The 25,037-nt window shown below is 56.7% G+C and overlaps 1 protein-coding gene across 1 annotated transcript in view; it reads right to left on the bottom strand.

Annotated features, from left to right (window-relative positions):
• The window catches only part of AHDC1 (AT-hook DNA binding motif containing 1), a 90,311-nt gene that overhangs the window by 21,113 nt on the left and 44,161 nt on the right, over nucleotides 1-25,037 (bottom strand). The window contains 5 exon segments of the mRNA XM_043993357.1: nucleotides 1,826-6,293; nucleotides 6,295-6,611; nucleotides 7,395-7,429; nucleotides 7,571-7,702; nucleotides 11,851-12,031. Of these exon segments, the coding sequence (XP_043849292.1) occupies nucleotides 1,869-6,293; nucleotides 6,295-6,537 (4,668 nt within the window). The 5' untranslated portion in view covers nucleotides 6,538-6,611; nucleotides 7,395-7,429; nucleotides 7,571-7,702; nucleotides 11,851-12,031 and the 3' untranslated portion in view covers nucleotides 1,826-1,868.

The following is a 25,037-nucleotide window of genomic DNA, read 5'->3' as shown; positions in this document are numbered from 1 at the left end:
GGCATAGCAGGGCAAATCACTCAGGCCCCCTCTTCCCATGCTCTGAATCAGAGTCTGTGTAAGATTCACTGAGCAGGGGTAGGTCAAGATGGCTCAAGACTGGTCCCATGCTTGTCTTTGATCTTCTGGAGAGGAAAAACCAAAACCCAACCAACAGGAAAGCAAACTTAGGTAGGAGGACTAAGCAAAAGATAGAGCAGGGGTTGGGGGCACGGTCAGGTTGACATTTCCTGGGTCATCTTTGCTCTGAATCCACAGAGAGGGATCTGTTTGAATTTTGTAAGCCCCAATGGGAAGACACTTGAAGGGCCACTGTGTGTCCTGCTGGCCACCCAGAGACCACCACTTTCTAACAGCTGGATATGCCTGTTGTCTGGCCTTGTACAACTAGACAGTCCACCTGTCCAACTGTTTCTGTCTCTCAGTCTCTCATTCTGTCTCTCTCATTCTCTGTCTCTGTCACTTTTCTCTTTCCCTGTCTATCTCCCCTCTCTGTCTCTCACACACACACACACACACACACACACACACACACAGAACATACTTGTCGTCAATGGCTGTCTTTTGTCATGGTGTGGAGTACCTTGGGTCCAGCCACTTTATTCTGAGGGTTCTAGGATGGTATCATTATGTCCAAGCTGGATTTTGTGTTTTATTTTATAAAATGGTTTTTGTTCCCTTTTGGGCTAATTTTACTTTTAAAAAAACCCCCCAAAACCCTCCAAGCAACCGCAAACCCAGAATAAAAGGCAGGGGAAAGACAGGGAGACCATGATACCCTCCCCCTCACCCCACCCCGGGCAAACTTCAGATTATGCTATCAGTTAAATAGAGGACTTGCAAAGCCTTCAGGAACACTGAGAGACACTGGGCCGTGGCTCTCACTGTTCAGCCTCTGCTGTGTGACCTTGGGCTGAGGGGTCTGGCTACTCATGGCCTGAAAACCTGCCTCACCCAGCTCTCTTCAGCCTGGGCCTTCCAAAGCTGGGCCACCTCTGCCCATGATGTCATCAGCCTGGGACAGTTGTCTGGAGGGTGGGAGGGACACAAAGAAGGTGACAGCCACCTCCAGGGCAGGCCTAGGAGATTACTGCATTTGGGGTTCTTGTCCTTTAGGCACGTAGTCCTCCTCCCGGCCCATCTATAGCACTTAGCCTAGGTCCTTAGCACTGGCTCCTCATCCCTAGATCTTCCCCTATGTCCCCCTACCACTAAGTCCTGACCACTAGTACTTATCCTATGTCTCTCCTCTCTCAGGTAGAGCATTTAGCTTTACATTTTAGCTACAGCATTTAGCATGAAATCTAATACTTAGCTCATCTTCCTCATGGAGCCCAAAGATCTGAGGGGAAACACTCCCTGTCACAGAAAAGACCCTGGGACACCCCAACCCCCTCCCATTTAGCTCCCTGTCACACTATCTTAGCCTCACACTCAGAATGACCTTTACTTCAGATGGGGCCTTATCACCTAAGTGAAGACCCTGAGGTACTCTTCAGGGGCTGGGGCTCCCTGTGGGGGACAATCCTAGACTGGACCCCAAGCCCTGGCAGCCTGGCTCCCAGTCTTAGTGGGATAATGATGTCGCCTAACTCCTGTCCTCCAGCAAGGCCCTGGGCCCCCTCACCTCCTCATCCCCATCCCATTGTGCAGAGACTCAAGGCACTGCTGTTTAACTCCCAACAAGGAGAGGTGAACTGAGCCTGGGCTCCTCCTGGGGGGTGGGGGTGAAGGCCTTCAGAGGACCCCCCTCCTCTAAATGCCCTCCCTTCTTCCAGTTTCCGCCCTCTCCCCTCCCCTTTGCCCCACCCCACCCCCAACTCACCCTGTTAGAAAACCTCATTGTCCAGTTGGCACTTCAGTTGGCACTACAGGGAGGTGACGGTGAAAGTGTCCTCGGGGTGGGGCTCCCCCATAGGCCCCAGGAAGCTGCTCTTCGGGCCGCCCCCCAGGCCAGGGTGGCCCTGCGGCACAAAGCCGGGGTACCTGTATGTGTCCTGCAACTGCAGCATGGAGTCCCTCGGCACAGGTGACAGGGTCAAGTCACTTAGGAGCGGGCAGCCATAGCCACCTCGAGGGGGCCCAGGGGGCCGCACCATCTCCAGCGGTTCCTTGTCCCCCTTGGGAGTGGCGGGGGGGCTGGTGAGGTGTGGGGCATTGAGGCACGAGGCCTCCGTCCTGCCCAGGAAGTCAGCCAGCAGTCCTGACCCAGCCTTGCCCTCATAGGGTGGGCTGCGCGCAGCCGAGCCTGGTGGGTACCAGTAGCTGGCACCTTTGCAGCTGGGTGAGTCGTAGTGGGTCTGGCCCAGGGGCAGGTCCCGGCAGCTCAGGTGGGGAGCATGGCCGAGGCCCGAGCCTTGGAGGCCGTGCTTAAGCGGCTCACAGGAGGGCAGCTTGGCTGGCCGCAGGTCCTCTTTGAAGGCCAGTGTCGGCGAACAGTTAGGGGAATAGGCTTTCTGGAGGCCCGAATCAAACACTGTCTGTGGGCCCGGCGTCCCCAGGGGGTGGGCGAGGCCGGGGAAATGTTTGCTATCCAAGTCCGGGGGAGGGCCCAGGCTGGGCGAGTCGCAGTGGAACCCCTGCCCGAAGGTGCCGTCCGACGGGGTGGATGGGTTCATAGAGTAGGGCCCAATGTAGTCACACTGATCCCTCTCTCCCACCCCAAAGGCTCGAGACTGTGAGGGCAAAGGGGACATGCTGCTGTCCCCGCTGTAGTAGTCCAAGCCCAGGTCTGGGCTGTCCTGGAACAGGGGGTTGACTGGCTGCGGCTTGGGGATGAACTTGGCCTTTGCCCCACCACCCCGCTCCTTCTTCCCCGAGCAGGCCCCACCCCCCCGGGCGCCCCGGGGCTGCCGGGGCCCTGTGCTCCTCTTGGAAGGGTAGGCCGAGGAGGCTGTGGCCGGGGACGAAGAGGATGAAGAGGAGAATCCCAAGTGGGAGGCCTCAAACAGGTCCACCTTCTTCCGCCGACCCCTTCCGGGCTTGGAGCTACTCTGGAAAAGGACGGTCTGGTTCCAGTTGTAGCCAGGGGCGGACGATGCCTCGTTCCAGTCCATCATCAGCTTCTCCAGGCTTGACAGGCTGGACTGGCCCTCGCTGGAGGAGGCCTCGCTGTTGGCCCGGCGGTAGCCCCCCGTAGGCTGGTTGAACTGGGTGCTGTCGGAGGATGACTCGGAGAAGGTCTCGGATACGGCGGTCTGCTGCTTGGCCTTCTGGGGGGTATAGTTGGAGATGTCCAGGATCACATTGGGTTCGTTGATGTGACAGTCGAAGCCGGGATTATAGAGCTGGCTGAAGGCCTCTGAGGTCCAATCCAGGCCTCCATAGCCCTGCCGGAAAGGCCACTGCGACCCTCCCGCGAACTGCCGACAATTCTCGGGTGAGGGCTGGAAGGAGGAGGCGGCAGGGGTGGTGGTACTCTTGGGCACCATGTACCCCCCAGGTGAGACGGTGCTGGCACGGCTGTCACAGCGGAGTGGCGTGGGGGCCGAGCCAGAGAATGGAGCTGCCTCGGAGGTGTTAAAGAAGGAGGCTTTGCCCAAGGGCAGGCAGGGACCTGCCGTGGGCTGGGCATAGCCAGCGCTGTGGGCGCTGCTGGGTGAGGCTGGCAGGCTGCTGCCACTGCCATAGGCAAAGCTGCAGTCCTTGCTGTTGGCGCAGTCTTGCCCCGAAAAGGGCTTCCCTGGTGGGAACACACCCTGGCCCGCCCCATAACCGCTATACTGGGGGTAGGTACCCGCTGGTGGGTGGGTGGTGGGTGAGCGGGCCACAGCCGAGGGCGGCGCCAACTTTGGAAAGGCCTCTGTGGCCCGACAGTCTGATGCAGCCGGGGTCACCCCGTAGCCCGTTGCCCTCCCTGGAGGGAAAGCCTGGCGGGCAGGCAGGACAGGCTGGAAGGATGGTTCTGTCCCGGTCCCACCCCCACCAACTGCAGGGTTGGCCTTGGCCCCCCGGCTAGGGAAGGCAGCCAGGCCTCTGCCCTGAGCAGGCAGGGCGCTGGCGGGGGGCCCCGTATAGGTGCCCGATGCCTTGCGGGACTCAGGCCGAGAAGCCGAAAGGGCAAAGTCCAGCAGATCTGAGGAGTCATCAGAGTCCAGCAGAGAACGGAAATAGCCAGTGAAGAGGCTGTGGCGTTCCTGGCTGAGCTCCGCCTGGGCCGACGGAGTCCCCGTCCCGTAGTACCCACCCCGGCCAGAGGCCCCACTCTCCAGGCCGGATGAGGCGAAAGCCCGGGCCTCAGCCCCCTGGTAGCTACAGTTTCGCCCAGCCTGGCTCCCAGGGTGTCCATGGTGGGGAGCCCAGGTGTTGCCCTTCTCCCCAGTCCATTCAGCACCCCCGTCCCCAAAGTTCTGGCCCCCAGGGGTCTGTTCTGGGAACAGTGTCCCATTCTTGCGTGCTCGCCTTTTCCTTTTGGGCTTCCCTCCCGCATCCACTTCCACCCGGCCCCTCTTGCGGGGGTGGCCTAGCTCGGCATGGCCCATACCCCCTACCCCCGGGGCTGCCACCACCTTCTTTTTCTTCCCAATGCCCTCGAAGAAGTCACTGAAGGAGCAACGGGCAGCTTTGGCGGCATGGCCGCCACCCCGCCCGCCAAAGCCCCCTGTCTTTCCACCCCGCCTGCGGAAGCCCTGCACCCGGTGTAAAAAGTGGGAGATGCTCTGGGTGTCGGGAGCCTGGTGCACCGATTCGGGCTCGCTGGGGGTCCAGCAGCGGGGTGGGGAGCAGCGGCCCGCACACTGGCTCTGCCGGTTCAGGAAGGCCAGCTTGGCCAGCACGTCTGAGTAGTCCGCCTTGCTGTCATTGGCATCTGCCGCATAGGAAGGCTGGGGCGAGGCCAGTTTCTGCTTCCGCCGTCGCCGCTTCTTTACCTCAGGGGTGGGCTCCTTGGGCTTCCCTGGGCCCAGCAGGAGGTTCTTGGGGGGACGGCCCCTCTTGCGCTTCAAAATGATGGGCATCTCGCCGGGTGGGAACACCACGACCACATTGCGTCCATTGTTCTTCATCTTCAGGAGTGGGGTGGGCTCGGCCGATACCCGAACACCCAGCTCCTTGCCCTCCACGTTCAGGCTGCTACTCAGGGAGGACACTTTGTATGTGGTCTTATTCCGCCGCCCGAGGGACACGGGGATTTTGGCCATCTTCACCACCATCCGCCGCACTCCCCGGCACTTGCCCTTCCGGGAGGGCACAAGGGGTCGCGGGGCCCCAGTATCCGGCTCTGGGGTAGGGACTGGGACAACAGCTGGTGGGGGTGGCACAGGTTCTGCCAAGGCAGCCGCCAGGCCCACGGGCATGGGCAAGGGCAGCAGGCGCCCTTCAGGACAGGCATCTGCCTTCCTGCCCCGGCCCGCCTTGCGGCGGCGGCACAAAATCTTTGGCTTCTCAGTCCGCCGCAGGGCGTACTTGGGGTGGGCCTCCGTCCCCAGCGGCCCTCGGGGAGGGCACAGGTCCAGCCTCAGGGGCTCGGGCAGGGGACAGCTGGCCATCGGTGGCTGTGACTCTAGGTGGTGGCTTGGGGCCTCGAGCAGCTTAGGCAGAGGGTCCAGGCTCTGAGGGTCAAGCAGCTGGGACTCGAGGGCGTCCGGCAATGTCTCCAGGGCCTGCAGGGCTAGGCCTGGTAGCCCCAGCGGGTCAGCCAGCGGTTGGAGTGGTGGCAACTCCAGTGCTTCCCCGAGAGGCTCCAGCACCTGGGGGTCCAGGAAGCGGGGCTGCTGGTCCAGGAGCTGAGGCTCAGGCTCAGGGGATGGGGGCTCCAGGGCCTGGGCTTCCAGCAGCTGAGCCTCAGGGCAGGCGAGGGAGGCCAGCTCGCTGAGGATGTCTGCGTCTGCCAGCTCAGAGTAGTCGGGAGCGTCGGGCTCCGGTTCTTGGGGGAGGCCAGTGGCGGCTCCGGGGCTCGTGCCCTGGCCTGGCTCAGGGCTGCCCCTCTGCTCAGGCTCTGCCTCATAGAGGGCTCGCCCAGGTCTCTCAGCCTTGCCATGGGTGGTGTTCCGCTCCTCGGGACTTCGGATGCTGTTGGCCAGGCTGGGTGAGGAGAAGAAACTATATTGGAGATCTCCAGGGGGTGGGGCTGGGGGCCGGCTCAGCCGCAGGCCCCCACAGTCCAGGTGGACCCCACTGTGCTGCAGGTCCTGGGACAGCCGTGTCAGGTCCTTCATGATGTCGATCAGCTGCACCACTGGGTGCAGATTCACCCGCCCGTTGCCCCAGCGGCGCTTGGAGCCCCCCCCGCCGGGCACAGGGCAGCGGGCGTGAGGGAAAGGCCGGGGGGGCACCGGGGGGCGGGGGGGGCAGCAGGTCGTCCCCCTTGGAGAGGAGCGGTGGGTGCCGAGCGCTGGGGTCCCCTCGGGGTGGTGGACGGGGATCCTCGGGGAAGGTTCGGGGGAAGGCCTTGGTGGGTGGGCAGGTAGGGGAACGAGCAGGGAGCAGGGGCCGGGGGCTGGGGGAGCCGCCGGGGTAGTACTTGGGCTCCCGGAGGTAGTCGGGCGAGCTGCACACGGCACTGGAGGTCACCACCAGGCCCTGGGGCTTCACACGCATCCTGAACTTGTCCTCCGAGGGCCACCGGGCGGGGCCGGGACGGACATGGGGGTCAGGAAAGCCGGGACACAGACCTGCGAGAGACCCAATGAGGGAAAGGGAATGATGGGGAAAGGAGGTGCCCCGTGCCTCCTCAGAGCCTTGACCCATGCCATCCTAGGCATTTCCACAGTGCCAACCTTAACCCCACCCTATACACCTAGCCCTTAACTCCAGTCCCTGAGCCTTTGCCCCCTTCTTCAGGGCCCTAGACCTAGGTGTCCCCTCCGCCCCCTCATCTTCATATACCCAACCCAGGCACTCCTAAGATCCTAGGCTTAAAACTGGAAGGAGCCTGAGAGGTCACCAGACCCAAATCCCCCATTTAAAAGATGAGGAGACTGAGTTCAGAAGTTTGGAGACTCAGCCAGGGGGGCAGAGCTAGTCAATGTCTGAGGTGGGATTCGAACCCAGGTTTTCCAGACTCCAGGTCAGGTAACTACTCTCTCTCTCTCTCTCTCTCTTTCTCCTATGCAGCTGGTATTTTATCCTCCCCAGCCCAGACTCTGGCTCCTCCAGATCACCCTAAGACCCTGGAGGAAGAGTAGAGAAGTTGGAGTTCACAGCACTCCCCCCTTCCCCCCAATCCTTCCCCCAGGTACCTCCCCAGGAGCCAGGAGAACTTGGATGGGCCTTCAACTGAACAGGGGCCTCGAAGAAGATCCTACATGCTTGGAGTCCCAAAGCCCCCAACCCCAGGGCTTAGGAGCTCCCAAGTGTGGCCAGGACGTCCTGGGCCTAGGACCCACTCCCTGCCCCCTCCCCTTGCCCAGGTCTGGGTTGTGTCCCTGGAGGGAAAAAAACCCCAAAAGACTCACCCTCGGTGCTGCTGGGGCTCTGACAATGGAATTTTCTGTTGGAGAGAAAGGAAGAAAGCCAGGCTGAGTTAGCGGTGACGCCCCCACCCCCACCTAAGCTGAGGCTCCTCCAGTCCCCACCTCCCTTAATGCTACGTGTTTTCCATCTTCCCCCTCCCCCCAGATATCCAACTGACCTGAAAGAGCAATTATGCCCTGGAGTGAAGAGACTGAAGAGGGATGGCTTCTCTGTGTGTGAGCTGTGTGTCTCACCACCTCAGAGGGGAAGCTCCCGGCAAGGGCCCCAGGCCAGAAGGGTTGGACAGCACCTAGCAGAGCAGAAGCCCTCAGCATCCGGGGATCTCAAAGAACCTTTCATTCATCCCACCCCCCCCAACCCCACCCCAGGGGAAGCAGGTACTTATCACAGGCAGTAGACTCACCTAGTGGGGCTAATGAGGGACGGAGGGGGACAGGGGACACGGATAATGAAAGCCCACCAGAATACAAACACTTCCCTTTGTTTCGGTCTCAGGCCTCCCTCCCTTGCCCTCCCCACCACAATCTCCACTCCTCTGGAGCCTGCTGCCAAAGCCGAGAATCAAGGAGCTTTCCTGCCCTGACTTAGAGAGATGTCATCCCTCTCTCGAGCCCCATCTCTAGCTAACAAAAGGCCCGGACCTAGATAATGGAGAGGAAGGAGGTGAAGGAGGCCAGGATGAGAACTGGCCGGTGGGAGAATGGCTGGGGGGGGGGGTTGGAGGGTGGCACTTGGCTCAGGCTCTGGATGTGCTCAGTTGGAGGGAATTCCAAGCATGGGGAGAGGAGCCTCCTGCTTGCTCTGCCTCTTATCCCAGCCCCACTCCCGGCTCCCAGCCCAGTGCTTGGCCCTGACACAGACCCCAAATCCCTGCTCCTGGCCCTCAGTCCTCCATCCCTTCCCCCCCAAGCCTAGTGCATTTGGAACAATGAGCCGAGGGGAGGGAAGGGGGGGATAGAGAAGAAAACCTCTCCGTTTCTTCTCTCTAATTCACAGTGGAGCCTCCCCCCCCCCTCACCCCCATCCCACTAACATGTAAGGGAGGACTTTTGCTGATCCATTTACAGACCAGAAAACAGAGGCCTGGAGAAGGGAAATGGGCCAGAAGGACTCCAAGCTGCCCCTTCCTCCTCACTGGAGTGGCTTCGGAAAACCTTCCTCCTCCAGGAAGTCAAGCCAAGGTTTGTCCGAGGTGAGCTGCCGGCTTCCTCTGGGCGGGCCCACTTTCAACCTCTCTCCCCACTTGGGTCTTGAACTATGTAAAACAGCTAATTGTGTCTGGTCAAACGGTGATGTCAGTCTGGGTCAGTGTGTCTGTCTTAAGGTTTCTTCTTCTGCCTTTCCCCGAGGGGGCTGAACGATGGCAGCTGACATTTACCAGGCATTTTAAGGTTTGCTAAGCACTTTCTAAAGATGACCTGGGAGGGGCCCATTTTACAGATGTGGAAACCGAGGCAAACAGAGGCTAAATGATTCCTGCAGGGCTCACCCAGCTAGTGAGTGTCTGAAGCCAGATATGAACTCAGGACTTTCCCGAGGTGAGGTCCAGAGCTGTATCTACCTCTGGCTCTAATAATTTGCAACCTGCTCTCTGAGGTGCCCGGAGGAATCCTCACCCACATCCTTAAAGCCAGCTGTGGCCACACCAGCCTCCCTGGCTCCTCCTTCATGGCCTCCACCCTCCTCTCCCAGGCTCCAGATCCCCCTGAAACCAGGCTCTCAGCCCCACCCTTCACCCTTCCCAGTCTAATGGGCTTCCTGCCTCATGACTCTGTCCAAGCCCCTCCTACCCGATTCCCTAGTTCCCTATCTTCCTTCAGAGCCTCACCAGCTCCCCTGGGCTCAGCTCTCCCCAATCCCCCCCTCAATCCTGCTCAACCTACTCCCCCCACCCTGTCCCTCTAGCCCCTAGCCCCCTGGGGCCACCCATCCGGATGTGTATCTGTCACTCACCACTAGGTGTCCCCGCTGAGCTGCAGATGCCCCTCTGAGGGCTTGGCTCAGTCACCCAGTGGGAGCCGCCAGGGCCACCCCCCTCCCACTTTGTGGCCCCCAAACCCCCAGCCACACAGAGCTCCTCTTGTGTTTCCTTTCTTGGCTCAGCCCCCCCCTTCCATCACCTTCCTGCTCAGTGTGTGTGAGTTTGGGGGGGGGGGCACCTGGCAGGCTGGGCCATGCCTGTCCCTGCCCCCTTCCATCCACTCCTGGGGGAGGGGGGTCTTACTTTCTCAGGGCTGGCTCCCTTCCCCTCCTCTCACACAACAGGGAGAAGGGGTGGCCCCCTCCTGTGATTCTGGGCACAGGGACCCTCTCAGGCTCCCAGCCAAGGGCCCCCCCCTCAAATCCTCCCTCCCTTCCTCCTCCTGCTGATGGGGCCCAGGCCCACTGCCAAGTCTCTGTCCCACAGAAGGGCCCCACTGGTGCCGGGAGGGGCCAGGTGTGCTGTGCTCCCAGCCTACTGGGCAGGCTCCAGGTCTCCCTGGAGGCGGGCATCTGCTTTCCACGGGGGTCATCCTGGTCTGGGCTCCTCCCCCTCCACCAGAGGATTCGGAATGACCAAAAACTTCCCAGTATCCCATTCCTCGCCCCCAGTCCCTCCTGCTTTTGGCCCTCCCTCCCATCTTCTCATCCATCCCCTTACTCCCCTTTTCCTCCTTTGCCCTATAACCTTCCTTAGGACAAAACTGGGACTGATCCCAGCCCCCATAACCGGTTCTGCCCTCATCCTGGTTTCCTATGCCCCTTCTCTTGCTCTTCCCTCCGCCCACCCCCCCCATCCCGTTTTTGCCAGCCTTCTTCCTCACAGTGTGGAGTAGGTCAGGAGCCCCCCACCTGGCTTGCTCACACATATCCCTGTCTCTGTTCTCCCTCCCCTGGCCCCTGGCCTCCCCAGCCCCTAGCCCCTCAGTCCCAGCTCAAAGGGCGGGCAGGCAGCTCACATGGCAAGCTGCATGCATCAGGAAGTGACTTCAACTATTTGGCCACAAGGCTGGGCACTGCTGTGCTGTGAGCTGGTGCAGACGCCCCAGCTTAGCGTGAGCGCGTGCGCGCGCACGCACACACACACACACAGAGCTCTCTGCACACACAACCCCTGTACACACTCCTCAACTCACATACCTGTCCCCAAAGCCCTATAGACTTCTATGTACAAGGTTACTCTTTTTGCACCATACATTCATACCCATAGCTGTGGGCATACTAGCAGATGTGTGTTTGCCCACTTGTTCCTGCACATACAACTCTATGGACATATCATATACCATACAGACAGACAGACAGACAGACAGACACACACACACACATACTTTCCTTCTTACTACAATAGGAGGCCTAAGCCTCCAGCTCCCAGGAACACTCTGGCCAAGGCACAGTAGGACCTCAAGGGTGGCTTTGGGGGAACTGCAACGCTTTCATCTTCCAAATAACACTTAACATGAAGGCAAAGGTTGCAGGGATACTCCCAGGCCTAGGACCCCACAGCCCTGGGCTAGCACCTACTTCCAGTATTAGAAGCTCACCTCCTGATGCCCCCTCCAGATCCTAGCCCTGCCCTCAGGTGTAGGCACAGTGGGTCCCCTGGTGCTTCTGAGCTGGGGTGGGTGGACAGCTAGGCTACAAGGCCTGGCCTCTGAGACTGAGAGGTCAGAGGTGTGGCAGGGAGGCTGCTTCCCCTTAGTATCAGTGCTTCCCAATGCTAGCCACCTGCCAATGCTCTTTGTCTCCCACTTCCCTTTCCTGCTGATGCTCTGTCCCTTGACCTTCCACTGGGACAGGAGGTGGCAGGTTTTGCTGGACCGACAGATGGACAGACAGACATCTTGAAAGATTTTTCCACATAGAGCTAATGTAATAAAAATGACAATTCTACCTAAATCAATTTACTTATTCAGTGCCATACCAATCAGACCACCTAAAAATTACTTTATAGAGCTAGAAAAAAGATTTCTCCACATAGACCAAAAACTGGGCTAATGCCTCTGGCTGCAACTAAACCCCAAATATTTCCCTCTTCTGTCTCCCTCTCCCCACAGGGGTCTTAACTGTACCCTTATGCTGACCTAGAAAACCCCAAACCTCTCAAAATATCAATCACTTCCCCCCACCCCCAAGACTCCCCAGGAAATGTTAAAGCCACTTGAAGTCACTGTTTTCAGTCTGGGACTGGGAAACAAGCTTGTCTGAGTCCCAGCTCCCCTTTAGCCTGTGGCCACAACCTCTGAGACTGGGAGAAGAAGGAAGGAGATAATACCTAACAATTGAGGCACAGAGAAGAAAGGATGGAAAGGCAGGAAGAGACTGGGCAGGGGTAACCAAGCAGGATGGCGGGGAGGAGGGAGGGAGAGGAATGGAATTCAGTTAGGAGCCCAGGTAGGAGGGAGACAGGATTGGGAGGTCAGACAAAAGGTTGGCACCGAGTTTTCTATTTGGCATTACCTGAGCAGGCTGCTGGGGCAGTCCTGGCTCAGCGGGAAGCCCCTGTCACCAACACTGTCCCCGGGGTGGTCTCCAACGCCGGCCGTGTGTCGCCCCCGGCCCGGGGCCCCTTAGGTGCCTTGTAATGGACTCCAGTTGCTAGTCTCCAGGCCACTGGGTTGGTGGTTAGGCAAACTCCCATCTGTAAAATCAAACACAGGTTCCCCCCCAGTCATGAACACAGAGGGAACAGCCTGTGGGAGAGGGACAGGAGCAAACTGAGATACAGGGGATTGGAAGGGGTGCAGGTCATTCTCTACAGGAGAGGGATGAGAATAGGGCGGGGGCAGGGGGGGTGGGGAAGGTTGTTTATGCCAATGGTATACCTGGCCTGGGGCCCGCTGTGTGAGCTGTGTGAGGCTGGGCCGGGGAACTCAGCTGCCTGCTTCCCCAGGGGCCAGGGGCTGGGGGCGGGAGGCAGGGATGGCAGAAAGGGAGGAGATAGTAACAGGGTAAAGGAATGGGAGGGAAGGAGAGATGAGGTAAGCAGAAACATTTGGGAAGGAGTCACTCTTGGGACACCACAGGCAGAGAGAGCTCTGACAGGGTGACAGAAGATGTCTGTCTGTCTTGGGGTGAGCAACTGCGTGTGTGTAAACACATGTGCGGTACACACATGTACACGAGCATGGATCTAGGTATGTGCAGGTGTGAGTGTATGTCATTTAGTGGACAGAGAAAACAGCACAGGCATTCACACCTCCCCATCTGTGACAGTCTTAAGTGTCTCACTGTTGGGTTTTTTGTTTGTTTATTTGATTTTTGTTTTGTTTTTAATAAACTTGGTTAGAGGAAAGGGGGGAGGGGTACAGAGGAAGCAGGGGATCAGCCCCATGTCCTCTCTGGGCATCTGCCTGTGTGGGGGGCTCCAATGGTATACCTGGCCTGCGGCCCACTGTGCCAGGTTGGGAGGGGGCACTCAGCTGCCTGCTTCCCCAGGGACAGAGTCTCTTCCTGGACCACACCCCTTGGTCCCCTCCCTGAGGCCTGTCCTAGCAGGGCTATCTGCCATGTCACAGAATCATGGGATTGAGAGGATGACACGCAATCTAGCACCTTCATTTATGTAGCACCAGAGGCAGAAGGTGACTTGCCCAGGGTCATCTAGGCCCTGAAGAACAGGGCTGGGGAGAGGGTCCCCTCCCCCCAATTGGGCACTGCTCCTCCAGACCGGCATGTCTGTGTGGGTCTGCATGTGGATGCAGAGGAGAGGGGCTGGGCAAGTGTGCGCGAGCACGGACGGGTTGCACTCCCACTCTCTTATCTGTCTCTTCGTGTCTCACTCTGTGGGAGCCTGGCGCCTCGTCCCCATGTCTGTTCTCTTGCTCATCCCTGTCTCTCTGGATATGAGTGTGTGTGCGTGCCTGCTTGTGTTTGGCTGAGTGGGGTATGGGGGGGAGGAGGTAGGGGGGGATAATTTGTTGCTCCGTTGTTCTTTCTGAGCTAGGCCGACCAGGCCCGGCTCTATCTCCTGTGGGTATGGGTGCCCGTGGGCAGCAGCCCTGATCTCTTCCTACCCTGGGCTCTCTCTCCCCTGCTGTTATCTCCAGGGCCATGTTGTGTGTGGAGTGAAGTGTGAGAGCATGTGCACCCTGGTGTCAGCATCCATCCATGTGTTGCTTCATGCTGGGCAGCTACGACCCTTGTGTGTGTTATCACGTGTCCCCAAGTTAGTATCTTCGTGTCAGGGTGTGTCATTGTGGGTCTATCATTGTGCCTGCCTTTGTGTGTCAGACAGCCTGCCTATCACTGGTGTGTGTGTGTGTGTGTGTGTGTGTGTGTGTGTGTTGTGTTGTGTTGTGTGTTCTGCGCTTGTCACTGTGTGTGTTGCGGGTCTTTGTGTTGGTGTGTCTGTGGGAGAGTGGCTGTGTGTCCCTCCCTCTCTAGCTCTCTGTGCTCTGTAGGATCTAGCGACTTCCCAAGCCTGGATTAGTGACAATTTATCCACCAGGCAGAGAAGGAGAATTCCAACCTGCCACTTCCTCCCTCCCCCTCCCTCCCTCCCTCCCCTCCCCCACTTTGGTCTCCAGCACAGAAATGCAGCCCTGCATCCTCTGGCCCCTGGCGCTGCTGGAGAATGAGGGACCCCCTCCCGTGCCTGCTGCCTCCCCCCTCCCACCACCACTGCTCATTCCCCCCAAAGGGCTGTGGGGGCAGAAGCAGGGCTGTGGAAAGCCTGGGTGGGCCTGAGGTCTGGAAGAGGAGGCGCCCAGACTTCAGGTCCCTCTAGGCTCCCCCCACCCCTGCAGCTCTGCTTCTGCACTCCTTGCTCCCTCTCCCTCCCCAGACTCCAAGGGAGGACCAAGAAACAGGCCTAGAAATGGGGGGGGCAGAAGATGCTCCCCATCATCCCTCCACCTGCTGACCCAAGGCTGGGCAGCAAACAGGGCTGGGTGCTGGGGTGGGGGGAGGTCCCCCCCACTCCTTCCTTACTGTTCTCAGTCCCCTCAGCCTGTTCCTGACCCCTCCTTCCCTCTCCCTCCCACTCAGCACCTGTCCCCCAAGGATCGCTAAGGACTTTCATCTGTGCAGTCTGGCAAGACCATCCTGCTGGATGGCCCAATCTGCCCCCCCCCTACTAATGGATCTCCCCCACTGTGTGAAAGAGGAGGGCTGGGGGCGGGGGTGGGATTTCTTTGAGAGGAAGATAAGTCCAACCTCAGGGACTGCAGAGGGGGGTAGTGAGGCGGTGGGGGCCAGGGGGTTACTGTTGGAGGGGGGGAGCCGTGGTTCACTTTCCCCAGCATGCTCAGCCTGAGGCTTCATCACATGTTTTCCATTAGCCAGGGCTCTGGCCTCCTTGCTCGGGGGGTGTTGGTCCAGAGATTTTTTTCTGCTTACAGACATCAGCCCAGACCACACAAGAGAAAGACAGAGACAGAGACACATCAGACAGAAACAGAGACACACAGGGTTAGGGAGACACACAAAGGTATAGACATAGAGACATGAATGCAGAGTCACGAGAGAGTGGGGACTTCTCAGAGACAGACCAGGAGGTGCACACACGCGCGCGAGCACACACACACACACACACACACACACACACACACACACACACACACAGAGGCAGAGACAAACTCAGAAGCAGAAACATGGAGAGAGACAGATGAAAGAGACAAAGACAGACAGAGAGAGAGAGAGGGCGCACAAAAAATACACTGAGAAACAAGCAGAGACCCAGAGACCCAGAGAGATAGCTGGATACAGAAAAGGACAAAGGCAGAAAAAAAGAGAGAGTTGGAAAGACAGACTCACAGAAAGAGAGACAGGGACAGATGAAAGACTGGAAGAGACCAGGAGGAGAGCAGGGGAGAGGGAAGGATGAAAGATGGGGGGGCGGAGAGAGTGATACTGAGTGAAGGAGAAAAACAGGGAGGGGGAGAGAGGAGGGAGATGTGCTGAGCTGAGACAGCCATGGAGTCGGAGTCAGGCTGTGGGTAGCGGCCAAGGGAGCAAGAGGGTGGGGTGGGGGGGATGAGAAGCACAATCCTGAGGAGTGGAGGGGGGACATCTCAGCCCTAGTGCCTCCCACCTCCTGACCCCTCAAGCCTTGGAAAGATAACAGGCCCGAATACTGCTGACTTGCGGTTCAGAAATCCAATATCCTCAACGGTGAACTAATCGACTACCTGAGCCCCTGGCCTGCTCGCCCCGATTAATCCTGCTGCTTTACCGGCTTAATTAGTTTAACAGTTTCGGGGGCAAAGAAGCAGAGAACATAGGCTTCCCTTCCCTGCCCTGCAAGGACAATGTCTCCTCTCAGGGCCTGGCAGAGAGCCCCCCCACCCCCATCCTGAGCATTCAGTCCTCTTCCCCCCATCCGGGGCTGCCAACACCCTGGAGTGACCCCTCCCCCATTATGAATCACCAGCCCTGCAGAGTCCCTATCCTGAGACCCCTAAATCCTGAGTCCCTTTAGGTTCTATAGGGCCCCCCACCCCCACATCCTACAGGGATCTCTCTGCCCAATGCCCACCCCCTCCTCCTGCTTGAGCACCCTACCCACACCATAGCTACCAACCCATACTAACCTGTCGTGGGTGTCCACTACCCTTACCCCCCCCCAGCTGGGAATCCCTTTCCTTCCCTTCCCTGTCCTTCCCTTCTCCTTCTTACACCCCCATTCCTTCTCCCCAACTTCCCTCTCTGTGGCTCGAGTCTTGGCCACTCTTTCCAAAGCTTTGCCCTTTGGGGCTCTGTGGTCCAGAGAGGGGAAGGGGCAGGGAGATCCTACCCATTCACACACACACACACACTGGTCCTCCTACATTAGCTTCCTCTCACCCAGTATTTCAGAGAAAGAGGGGCACCCAGCTTATGGTGTAGGGCATGGTGTGCTCCCTCCAGGCCAAGGACCTGTCAGGATGACACCTGAGAATCACACAAAATCCCCAGTCATACTCCATCCATCACCAGCAAAAGTGCTGGACAGGTGTGTGCAGGCACAGACACACACACACACACACACACACACACACACACACACACACACACACCACATACACTTGGGAGTCTTAAGTCTATAGCAAGGCAGAGACTCAATCCCCTCACCCAAAAATATAACAATGACACAAGCCCGCCTCTCCCTGCTCCCCACAAAAAGCAGGAAAAGGTACACAACTGCCCTCTCTCCCGCCTTTTCCTGTCCCCATCCCCAAAGCATGAGGCAAGAATATGAATACAACCTGTCATATAGTTCATCACAATAAAGCCAAGGAGATTATTGGTTGCATCACCAGCCCCCCCTCCCCCCACTAAGAACTAGGCGAGAGGTTCTCAGGCACAAATCAGGAAACACCCTTCCTTGAGGCAAAGAAGTGGGGGGCTAGTGAGGCAGAATGTTGCATACATTGTTCTGTGCAGTCACTGTCCCTTTGATCAAAGAGAGGTTTTAATCTGGAGGAAGGGACTAAGGTTTTTTGTTGTTGTTGTTGTTTGTTTTTTTAACAGGGCAATGAGGGTTAAGTGACTTGCCCAGGGTCACACAGCTAGTGTCAAGTGTCTGAGGCTGGATTTGAACTCAGGTACTTCTGAATCCAAGGCCAGTACTTTATCCACTGCACCACCTAGCTGCCCCTGGGACTAAGTTGTTTTTAATAATGACTAATGTAAAGACAGACAGCATCAATACTTTTTTTTTTTAATTTTTTTTTTTTTGCGGGGCAATGGGGGTTAAGTGACTTGCCCAGGGTCACACAGCTAGTAAGTGTCAAGTGTCTGAGGCTGGATTTGAACTCAGGTACTCCTGAATCCAGGGCCGGTGCTTTATCTACTATGCCACCTAGCTGCCCCACATCAATACTTTTTAAAAAAATTTAGAAACAAGGTGACAGGTCCCTCATTCCAACAGTCAAATGGACTTACTACCTTCTTCTCCCTCAGACAAGGCATACCAGACCCAAACAAGCACACCCTTATCCCCACCAAGCCTATGAAAACAGGCAATGACACCCCTTCTCCCTTTACACCACCACCACAGGCCAGGTACATGAATGTATAGACCGCACCTAGACAACCTGTTGCATAAACCCTAGCAGTATGACCCTGGAAGAACACAAGCACAGTACCCCAGGCCCAGTCCATCTGTCTGTGGTCAGACATCACCAGTGACAGGTAGAAGGGCCAGCCTTCTGTGGCCACCCAAGGGGCAAAGGCCTAGCAAGAAGCCGTGGATGCTGAGGGCAGATGAACTTGGCCTTTTCCTACCCATGGAGTTGATTAGTGTCCTGGCCAGAGCTTACATCATTCTATCTTGGGAAAACCAGGCTTTCTGGGGCTAGGAAGCAGGCATCTAGCCTCCACCCTTCTCCTTTCAAAGCCAAAGCCAGACCCAGACCTAGTTTCCCTTCCATACATGCTTCTCCACCTTCTTCTTTTGGTCCCACATTATCTACACCACTCTGGTGTAGATAATGTGCTTGCCCTTCCACTCCCTACCCTGCATTTCTCCAGGGCAGCCAGTCCCCTAACCTAGCTAGCTGCAACCTTCCTCTGGAAACAAACACACACACTCTCTCTCTCTCCCCCTCTCCTTCTTTCTCTTGCAGTAATTTTTACCCTTCCTCTTCTGTCCTGTTATTTATTATTTAATTCAGTTGGAGAGTCTGGGGGACCTGGTGGTAGGAAAGGAGAAAGGGTTGGGAAGGATTCTGGCAGTGGGGCAAGAATAAACAGGACCTGGGGGAGGTCTGGGTCTGTCTGTCCCTGTCCTGGGGGTGGAGGTAGGGATGGGGAGGAGTCAGATGGGATACAATCGAGCACCCTAGAGCCAGTGCCCAACCCTTCCCCACCCCCCACCCCCACCCCACCAACACACAAACACACACAGCTCTAGGCCACAGTTTGAGGACAGGCCTGTGTGGCAGGAAGTGGAGGGCCAAGGAGACTCCCCCAGCTCCCCAATTTCAACTCCCAGAGCTAGGCCAAAGTAGGGAGAGGCGGGGACGGGGGTGGGGGGGGAAGCCAGATGAGTCATTTAGGGGAAAAGGCTGAGTCTACAGTGGTCAGAGGTTGGTGTGAAAGGCAGGGAGCCAAGAGTCAATGGGTTCTAGGCCCAGCCTATACTGTGCCTTGCTGTATTACCCTGGAGAACACATGACCATTCTGGAGCTCTGTTTCCAGACTGTACTGTATGCCTTCAGTGTACAAGCTTCATGACAATCCCTGTTGTCCTGATAAAAGCCAAATTCAACCAGACCTGTCTGATGATAAAACTGGTAGACGGCAGAGGCTCTAGGCCCAAGTTAGCAAAATTCCCTCTGCTTCATCAGAACTGATGCTACAGACCCATCTGGTCATTTGATAGAGGGGGAAAATGGGGCCCCCAGGTCAGACAACGAGTAAGGAGAATGGAGACCCTGTCTCAGAGTCCCAGTCTAAGACTCCTCCCATGATCCTGTGGGATATCCCTTGGTTTTGTGGGCCAAGAGGCCCAGGGCTCTGGACACTCATGGGCACAAGCCCCAAATCACCATGGGGAAGAGAGCAGGGGTGACTAGAGATGCTCTTCACCTGGTATTGGAGGGCAAGGAGAAGGGGTGGGGAGAAAGGGCTGCCTCTTCCCTTTGGAGGGGCAGGAAGTAGAGAAAGCACAGCAGGATTAGTGCTTTGGGGGAGTTCACACCACTTCTCTCCTCATGTAAGAAAATGGCACTCAGGCTGCTGAGAACACAAGAGTAAGCTACTTGAGTTGGAAGGGTCTTAGAACAGAGAACACAGAGTTGAGAGGACCCTTAGAACACAGGATGTCAGAGCTGGGAGGGCCCTTAGAACACAGGATGTCAGAGCTAGGAGGGCTCTTAGCACACAGAATGCCAGAGCTGGGGGGGTGGGGGTAGGGGGAGAGATCTAGAACACAGGATGTCAGAGCTGGGAAGGCCCTTAGAACACAGGATGTCAGAGCTAGGAGGGTCCTTAGAACAAAGGATGTCAGAGTGGGGAGGGCCCTTAGAACAAAGAATGTCAGAGCTAGGAGGGCTCTTAGCACACAGAATGCCAGAGCTGGGGGGTGGGGGTAGGGGGAGAGACCTAGAACACAGGATGTCAGAGCTGGGAGGGTCAGAATCTAGAGGTGGAAGGGGTCTTAGTGACTAGGCAGGGCTTCTTAACCTGGGATCCAGGAACTTAAAACAAACTTTTTTGAATATCTATTTCCATAGAGTTAGTTTCCTTTGTAATCTTATGGGTTTTATTTCTTTTATTTTAAAGAGGGCTAGGTGCTTTACCAGATGGTCAAAAGGTTCCATGACACACAAAAAAAGTCAAGAACCTTTGATCTTGTCCACCCCCTCTCCTTTCTCACAGGAGGAAACTGATGTCCAGGGAAGGTAAGGCCCAGGGCTACGGAGAGGTACACTGGATAGTCAATCGATCAACAGTTATTAAGTGATTACTGTATGTCAGGCACTGACAAAAAGAGGCAAAACAGACCTTGCCCTCAAGGGGCTTACTGTCTAATGGGAGGGACAACATGCAAACAATTACATACAAAGCAAACTATATACAGGACAAACAGGAAATAATTAACAGGAGGAAGGCACTGGAATTAAGAGGGGTTGGGGCAGGCTTCCTGTAGAAGGTGGGATTTTAGGGGGGCTTAAAGGAAGCCAGGGAGGTCAGGAATCAGAGCAGAGGAAGAAGGGAGCTCCAGTCACAGCCAGAGAGAAGGCCCAGAGCCAGCCCAGAGATGTAGGGTCTTGTCCAGGAGGCCAAGGACACTGGAACAAAGAAATACCTAGCAAGGAGCAAGGTGTAAGAAGACCACAAAAGTAGAAGGGGGCTGGATTGTGAAGGGCTTTGAACGTCAGCACAATTTGTATCTGATCTTGGAGCTGCTGGGGTTTAGAGGATGGACAGAGCTCAAGGCTTAGTCAGGAAGACCTTAGTTCACATACTATCTCAGAGGCAGCTAGGTGGTGCAGTGGATACAGCACCAGCCCTGGATTCAGGAGGACCTGAGTTCAAATTCAGCCTCAGACACTTGGCTAGCTGTGTGACCCTGGGCAAGTCACTTAATCCTCATTGCCCCGCCCCCCAAAAAAAAAAAAGAGTATCATCAAATACTACCTCAGACCCTTGCTAACTGTGTGTCCCTGCTCTGTGCCTCAGTCTCCTCATCTGTAAAATAGGGATAATAATAGTGTCTACTTCATAGTGTTCAAAGCGTTTTTTCCAACCCATAAAGCATTATATATATGACAGCTATTATTGTTATGTGACTTACCCAAGGTCACATCGGTAGCAAGTGGCAAAGTCAGTGAGCGCTCTTTCCAGTGTACCAAGGTACCTCTCCTAAGGGACTTTACACACCCCACCCCTGAATTTTACAGAGAAGGAAACTGAGGTCCAAAGGAGGGAAATGACTTGTCCAAGGCCACACAGCTATAACGTGGCAGAGCTAGGATAAGAAGCAGCTGCCAGACAGGGCAATTCCAGGAAAGCTGATAGAGTGAGCTCTGACCAGGGTAGAGCCTTCTGAGACGGAGGGGGCGGGGGAGGTTGGCCTCCCAATCTCTGCTCCTAGGGTTCCACTGGCCCTGACTCCCCATAGAGATGCCTCATTTGGAGGGGCTGGGGGGTTTTGGGGGGCTTACAAAATCCAGTGACAGATGGCCTGCTGAGGCAGCAGCGCTCCGGCCGGCTGGCATGCTCAGCACTCGTTCCCGCACAGGGAAACGGGCTAATTTTAGCTGCGGCCTCAGTGCCAGCTTTGTTCCCCCGCCCGCAGAGAAATGGGGGTGTGTGTGGGGGGCGCCAGGCTCCCCATCCCAGAATGCACTGCAGCCTGCCTGGGGAGTAGCTTAGGACACCCCCTCTCCCTCAGCTCCTGTCACCGAGCCATCTCCTGACAACTCCCCCTACCCAAACCTGGCTGCCCAGAGCACTATGCCTGAACACTGGTCAAAAGGGAAGGTGTGTGGGGTGAGTCAAAGACAGGCCACCCCACGAGTGGGACAAGATGGGGTGTAGAAGAGGAACTGGGGCCTCCAGGCCAGGACACTGAGTCCAGTTCAGCCAAGTTCTCCCCATCCCCCCAGCTCTGGATCTCCGGGGGCGGGCCAGGCCCTCCCTTGGCCTGTGGGAGAGACCAGCTGTCCAGAGCCACAAACCTGGCTATGGGGGCCCAGACAGACTGTTGCCTCTGAAGGGCTGGGGAAGGCCTGGAGATGAGCCTGCCTCTCTTCTGGGGAGAGCAGGAGAGATGGGTGCAGAAGGGACTCGGGGACATGGAAACTTCAAGGATGCTCCTCTGTTTGATGAGAAAAGGAGATTGATTCCCACTCCCACCCTACCCCCACCTTTCAAGGAAGGGGGAGGGCCCAGGCCCTGGCTCCCAACCCAGAAGCCCCAGGCCTAGAGGCCTACTGGGAGGGAGAAGGGGACCCTACCCAGCAGGAGAGTAGGCCTGGTGGTGGTACTTTCTCTCCAAGACCCAAACCCCTCCCCATGTCACTTTCCAGAATCCCAGCCATTCTCCTCACTCAGGGTTCTCCCCTCATTTTCCCTCAGCCCCAGACTCAAAGAAATCCTTTTCTGGTCTTAGCCAGAGCCTTGTCAGATTGGGGAAGGAGTGTAAGTGCTGGGGTCTGTGGTGTCTATGGGGGATGGGGGGCGGGATAGCACAGGTATTCATCTTTGACTCCCAGGGAGCTCTCCTGTTCACTGAACCTCCACTTTGCCCTGTTGTTAGCCAGGGATCTCAAAGGACCTTGGAACTGGGCAGAAGTCAGGAATGAGGAAAGAGCTGTGGATCTATTGTACAGATGGGAACAACAAGGCTCTCCAGAGCTTGCCCAGGACCAGGGTGGTGGTGAAGGAAGTTGGGGGTGGTACCCTTGTCTCTGCTGTCAAGTGAAGTCAACATGTGCTTTTTCTTCTTTTTCTTCTTCTTCTTTTGCGGGGCAATGAGGGTTAGGTGACTTGCCCAGGGTCACACAGCTAGTAAGTGTCAAGTGTCTGAGGCTGGATTTGAACTCAGGTCCTCCTGAATCCAGGGTTGGTGCTTTATCCACTACAGCGCCACCTAGCTGCCCCCAACATGTGCTTTTTTTTTTTTTAAGTGAGGCAATTGGGGTTAAGTGACTTGCCCAGGGTCACACAGCTAGTAAGTGTTAAGTGTCTGAGGCCGAATTTGAACTCAAGTACTCCTGACTCCAGGGCTGGTGTTCTATCCACTGCACCATCTAGCTGCCCTACATGTGCTTTTTTAAAGGGCCTCCTGCGTACCAGAGACCATGCTAAGTGCTGGGAAGATGAAAGGTAAAAATAATCCCTGCCCTGAAGAAGATTACAATCTAATATTGGGGGGAGGGGGACGCCACAGGATGGAAACAGCTCACAGTACTAAATGAACTGGAGGCAGGCTCAGGCTGAGCCCAGGCGGGGAGGGTGTCAGCAATGGACAATTCCCAACAGCAGGAGCTGGTCCCAACCTCCCTTGTCTCTGAGCTTGCAAGGGATGGGGCAAGGCCAATTTAGCTAAATCCAAGGTTTCTGAATACTCTCTGGGTACTCGGCTCCCTACCCAACTAGCCTCCTAGCCTTACAGAATCTCCTTCAGCTTAGTGCTTTAGATCCATGCACTCTGGAGGCCACTGCCTAAGCAGCCCATTCAAGGTCCTCCCTGGCAGCTGGGAGGGAGGAACAGAGGCCCCAGGCACCAAGTCTCTTGACATCCCAAGGACACATCAAGATTACATGACCTCCAAAAGCCCAAGGACTGCTTTGCTCCCAAGGTACCACAAAGAAGGAATTGGAGGCACCTTAAGAGAGGGAGGTGGTGGGGTCCCACAACAGGTGGGAGCTATACACAGAATCTCAGACTTGCAGAGCTGGGAGGGATCTTAGAACTGAGAATGTCAGAGCTGGGAGGGTCCTGAGAAGACAGGATGTCAGAGCTGGAGAGGACCTGGGAACATAGAATGTCAGAGCTGGGAGGTCCCTTAAAACACAGAATGTCAAAGTTGGGAGAACCCTGAGAACACAGACTGCCAGAGCTGAGAGGGCCCTTAGAACATGGGTTGTCAGAGCTGGAAGAGCTCTCATAACACAGAAAGTCAGAGTTGGGAGGGCCCTTAGAACTCAGAATGTTAGAGCTTGGGAGGACCCTTAGAACACAGTCAGAACTGGGAGGGCCCTTAGAACATGGAATGTCAGAGCTGGGAAGGCCCTTAGTGACCATCTAATTTCAACATTTTCATTTAATAGAAGAAAAATGAGACTTAAAGAGAGAGGGAGTACTGACTTAGGTCATATAGTAAACAGCTAGTACTAGAACCCTGGGTTTCTGAATCCCAGCCCAGTGCTCCTTCCAGGAGACCACATTGAGGACAAGCATTTATTGAGCACTTACTATATGCCAGGCACTATGCTGAGTACTTCACACACATTATCTGATTTGATGTAACCACTGCTTTCTTGGTAGGATTTGGGGAGAGGAACAGTGACCAGCTGACAACTCCTACCTCCCCCCATCCCCAACCTGGCATGCCCTTCCTTCATGGGCTGGGATGCCAACAAGCCCGCTCCAGAAAGGCTGCCCTCCCACTCCCACCCCCACCTCCTGATTTCTGCCTCAGCAACTCCCTCCCCCTCCCCACTGCCTCTCCTCTCCAGGCTCCAGGGCAGCTGATCTCAGCCCGCCCCCCCTCCCGGAGGCTGCAGTGGCCAAACCAGGGACCTGAGAATGGAGGGCGGCCAAGTCCCTGCCAGGCAGAGCTGGGGGAGGGGGAGAGGTGGTGATGGAGGCAAGAGCCAAGTGAGGCTCCTGGCTCTGAAGGAGATCCATGGGGAGCAGGTAGGGAAGGGGACAGACCTAGTGACAAGGACACAGAGACAGAAAGATTTACACTGAGACACCCACACAAACAGAAATAGAGGGAGAGACAGAGACATACCCAGAGACGATCAGAGATACAGAGGCAAGGCGAGACAAAAACAGAAACAGTGGGGCTAAGAGACAGAGACAAAGACATACTGCAGGCCCTGAAGGAGGGAAGAGCTGGAGAGAGACAGAGACAGTCAGAGAAGACACATTCAGACACACAGAGGGAGACAGACTGAGAGAGAGAGTGTGTGAAGAGGAGGGGGGCGAGGGGGGAGACAAAAAGTGACAGTGGGGGGGGGAGGCAGAGGAGAGAAGGGGGAGTGTGAGGGGGCGGAGGCAGTGCTGAGGCAGAGGGTGGAGGCAGGAGGAGGAACAGCAAGCAAGGGGGGAGCCAGGAGCAGGGAGGGGGGGGGGACCGGCCACAAATGGAATGTGTGTCTGCACATGAGGCTCCCAGATGCGTTTGGCTCAGGTTTCACAGGGCAGTTGCTGCAGAGCTGTCGGGAGGGGCCAGGCCGGGCCAGGCGCCCCCGTTCCCATGGAGGCCGGCACCTTGGGGGCATGGGCTCCTGGCACCAGGAGCTTGGGGCGTGGGGGACCCAGACTGGAGGGGGAGAGGAGAAATCACCGAAAGAGAACGGAGGGAGTTGTTGGGAGCCAAGCCCTGATACTGCCCCCCACCCCTCCCCACCCCTGAGCCCTCAGCCTGGGCTACACCCTGCAGAGCCAAGGAGCCAGGCGCATGAGGAAGGGAGGAAGGTTTCCTGGAGGGGGGGTGTGAAGGAGCCGCTCTTCCTCCCTTCTGCTGTTGGACTCCTGC

This window comes from Dromiciops gliroides, chromosome 3 (genome assembly GCF_019393635.1).
Source record: "Dromiciops gliroides isolate mDroGli1 chromosome 3, mDroGli1.pri, whole genome shotgun sequence".
NCBI classification, from domain to species: Eukaryota; Metazoa; Chordata; class Mammalia; order Microbiotheria; family Microbiotheriidae; genus Dromiciops; species Dromiciops gliroides.
This window is presented reverse-complemented; position numbering and strand designations above follow the sequence as displayed.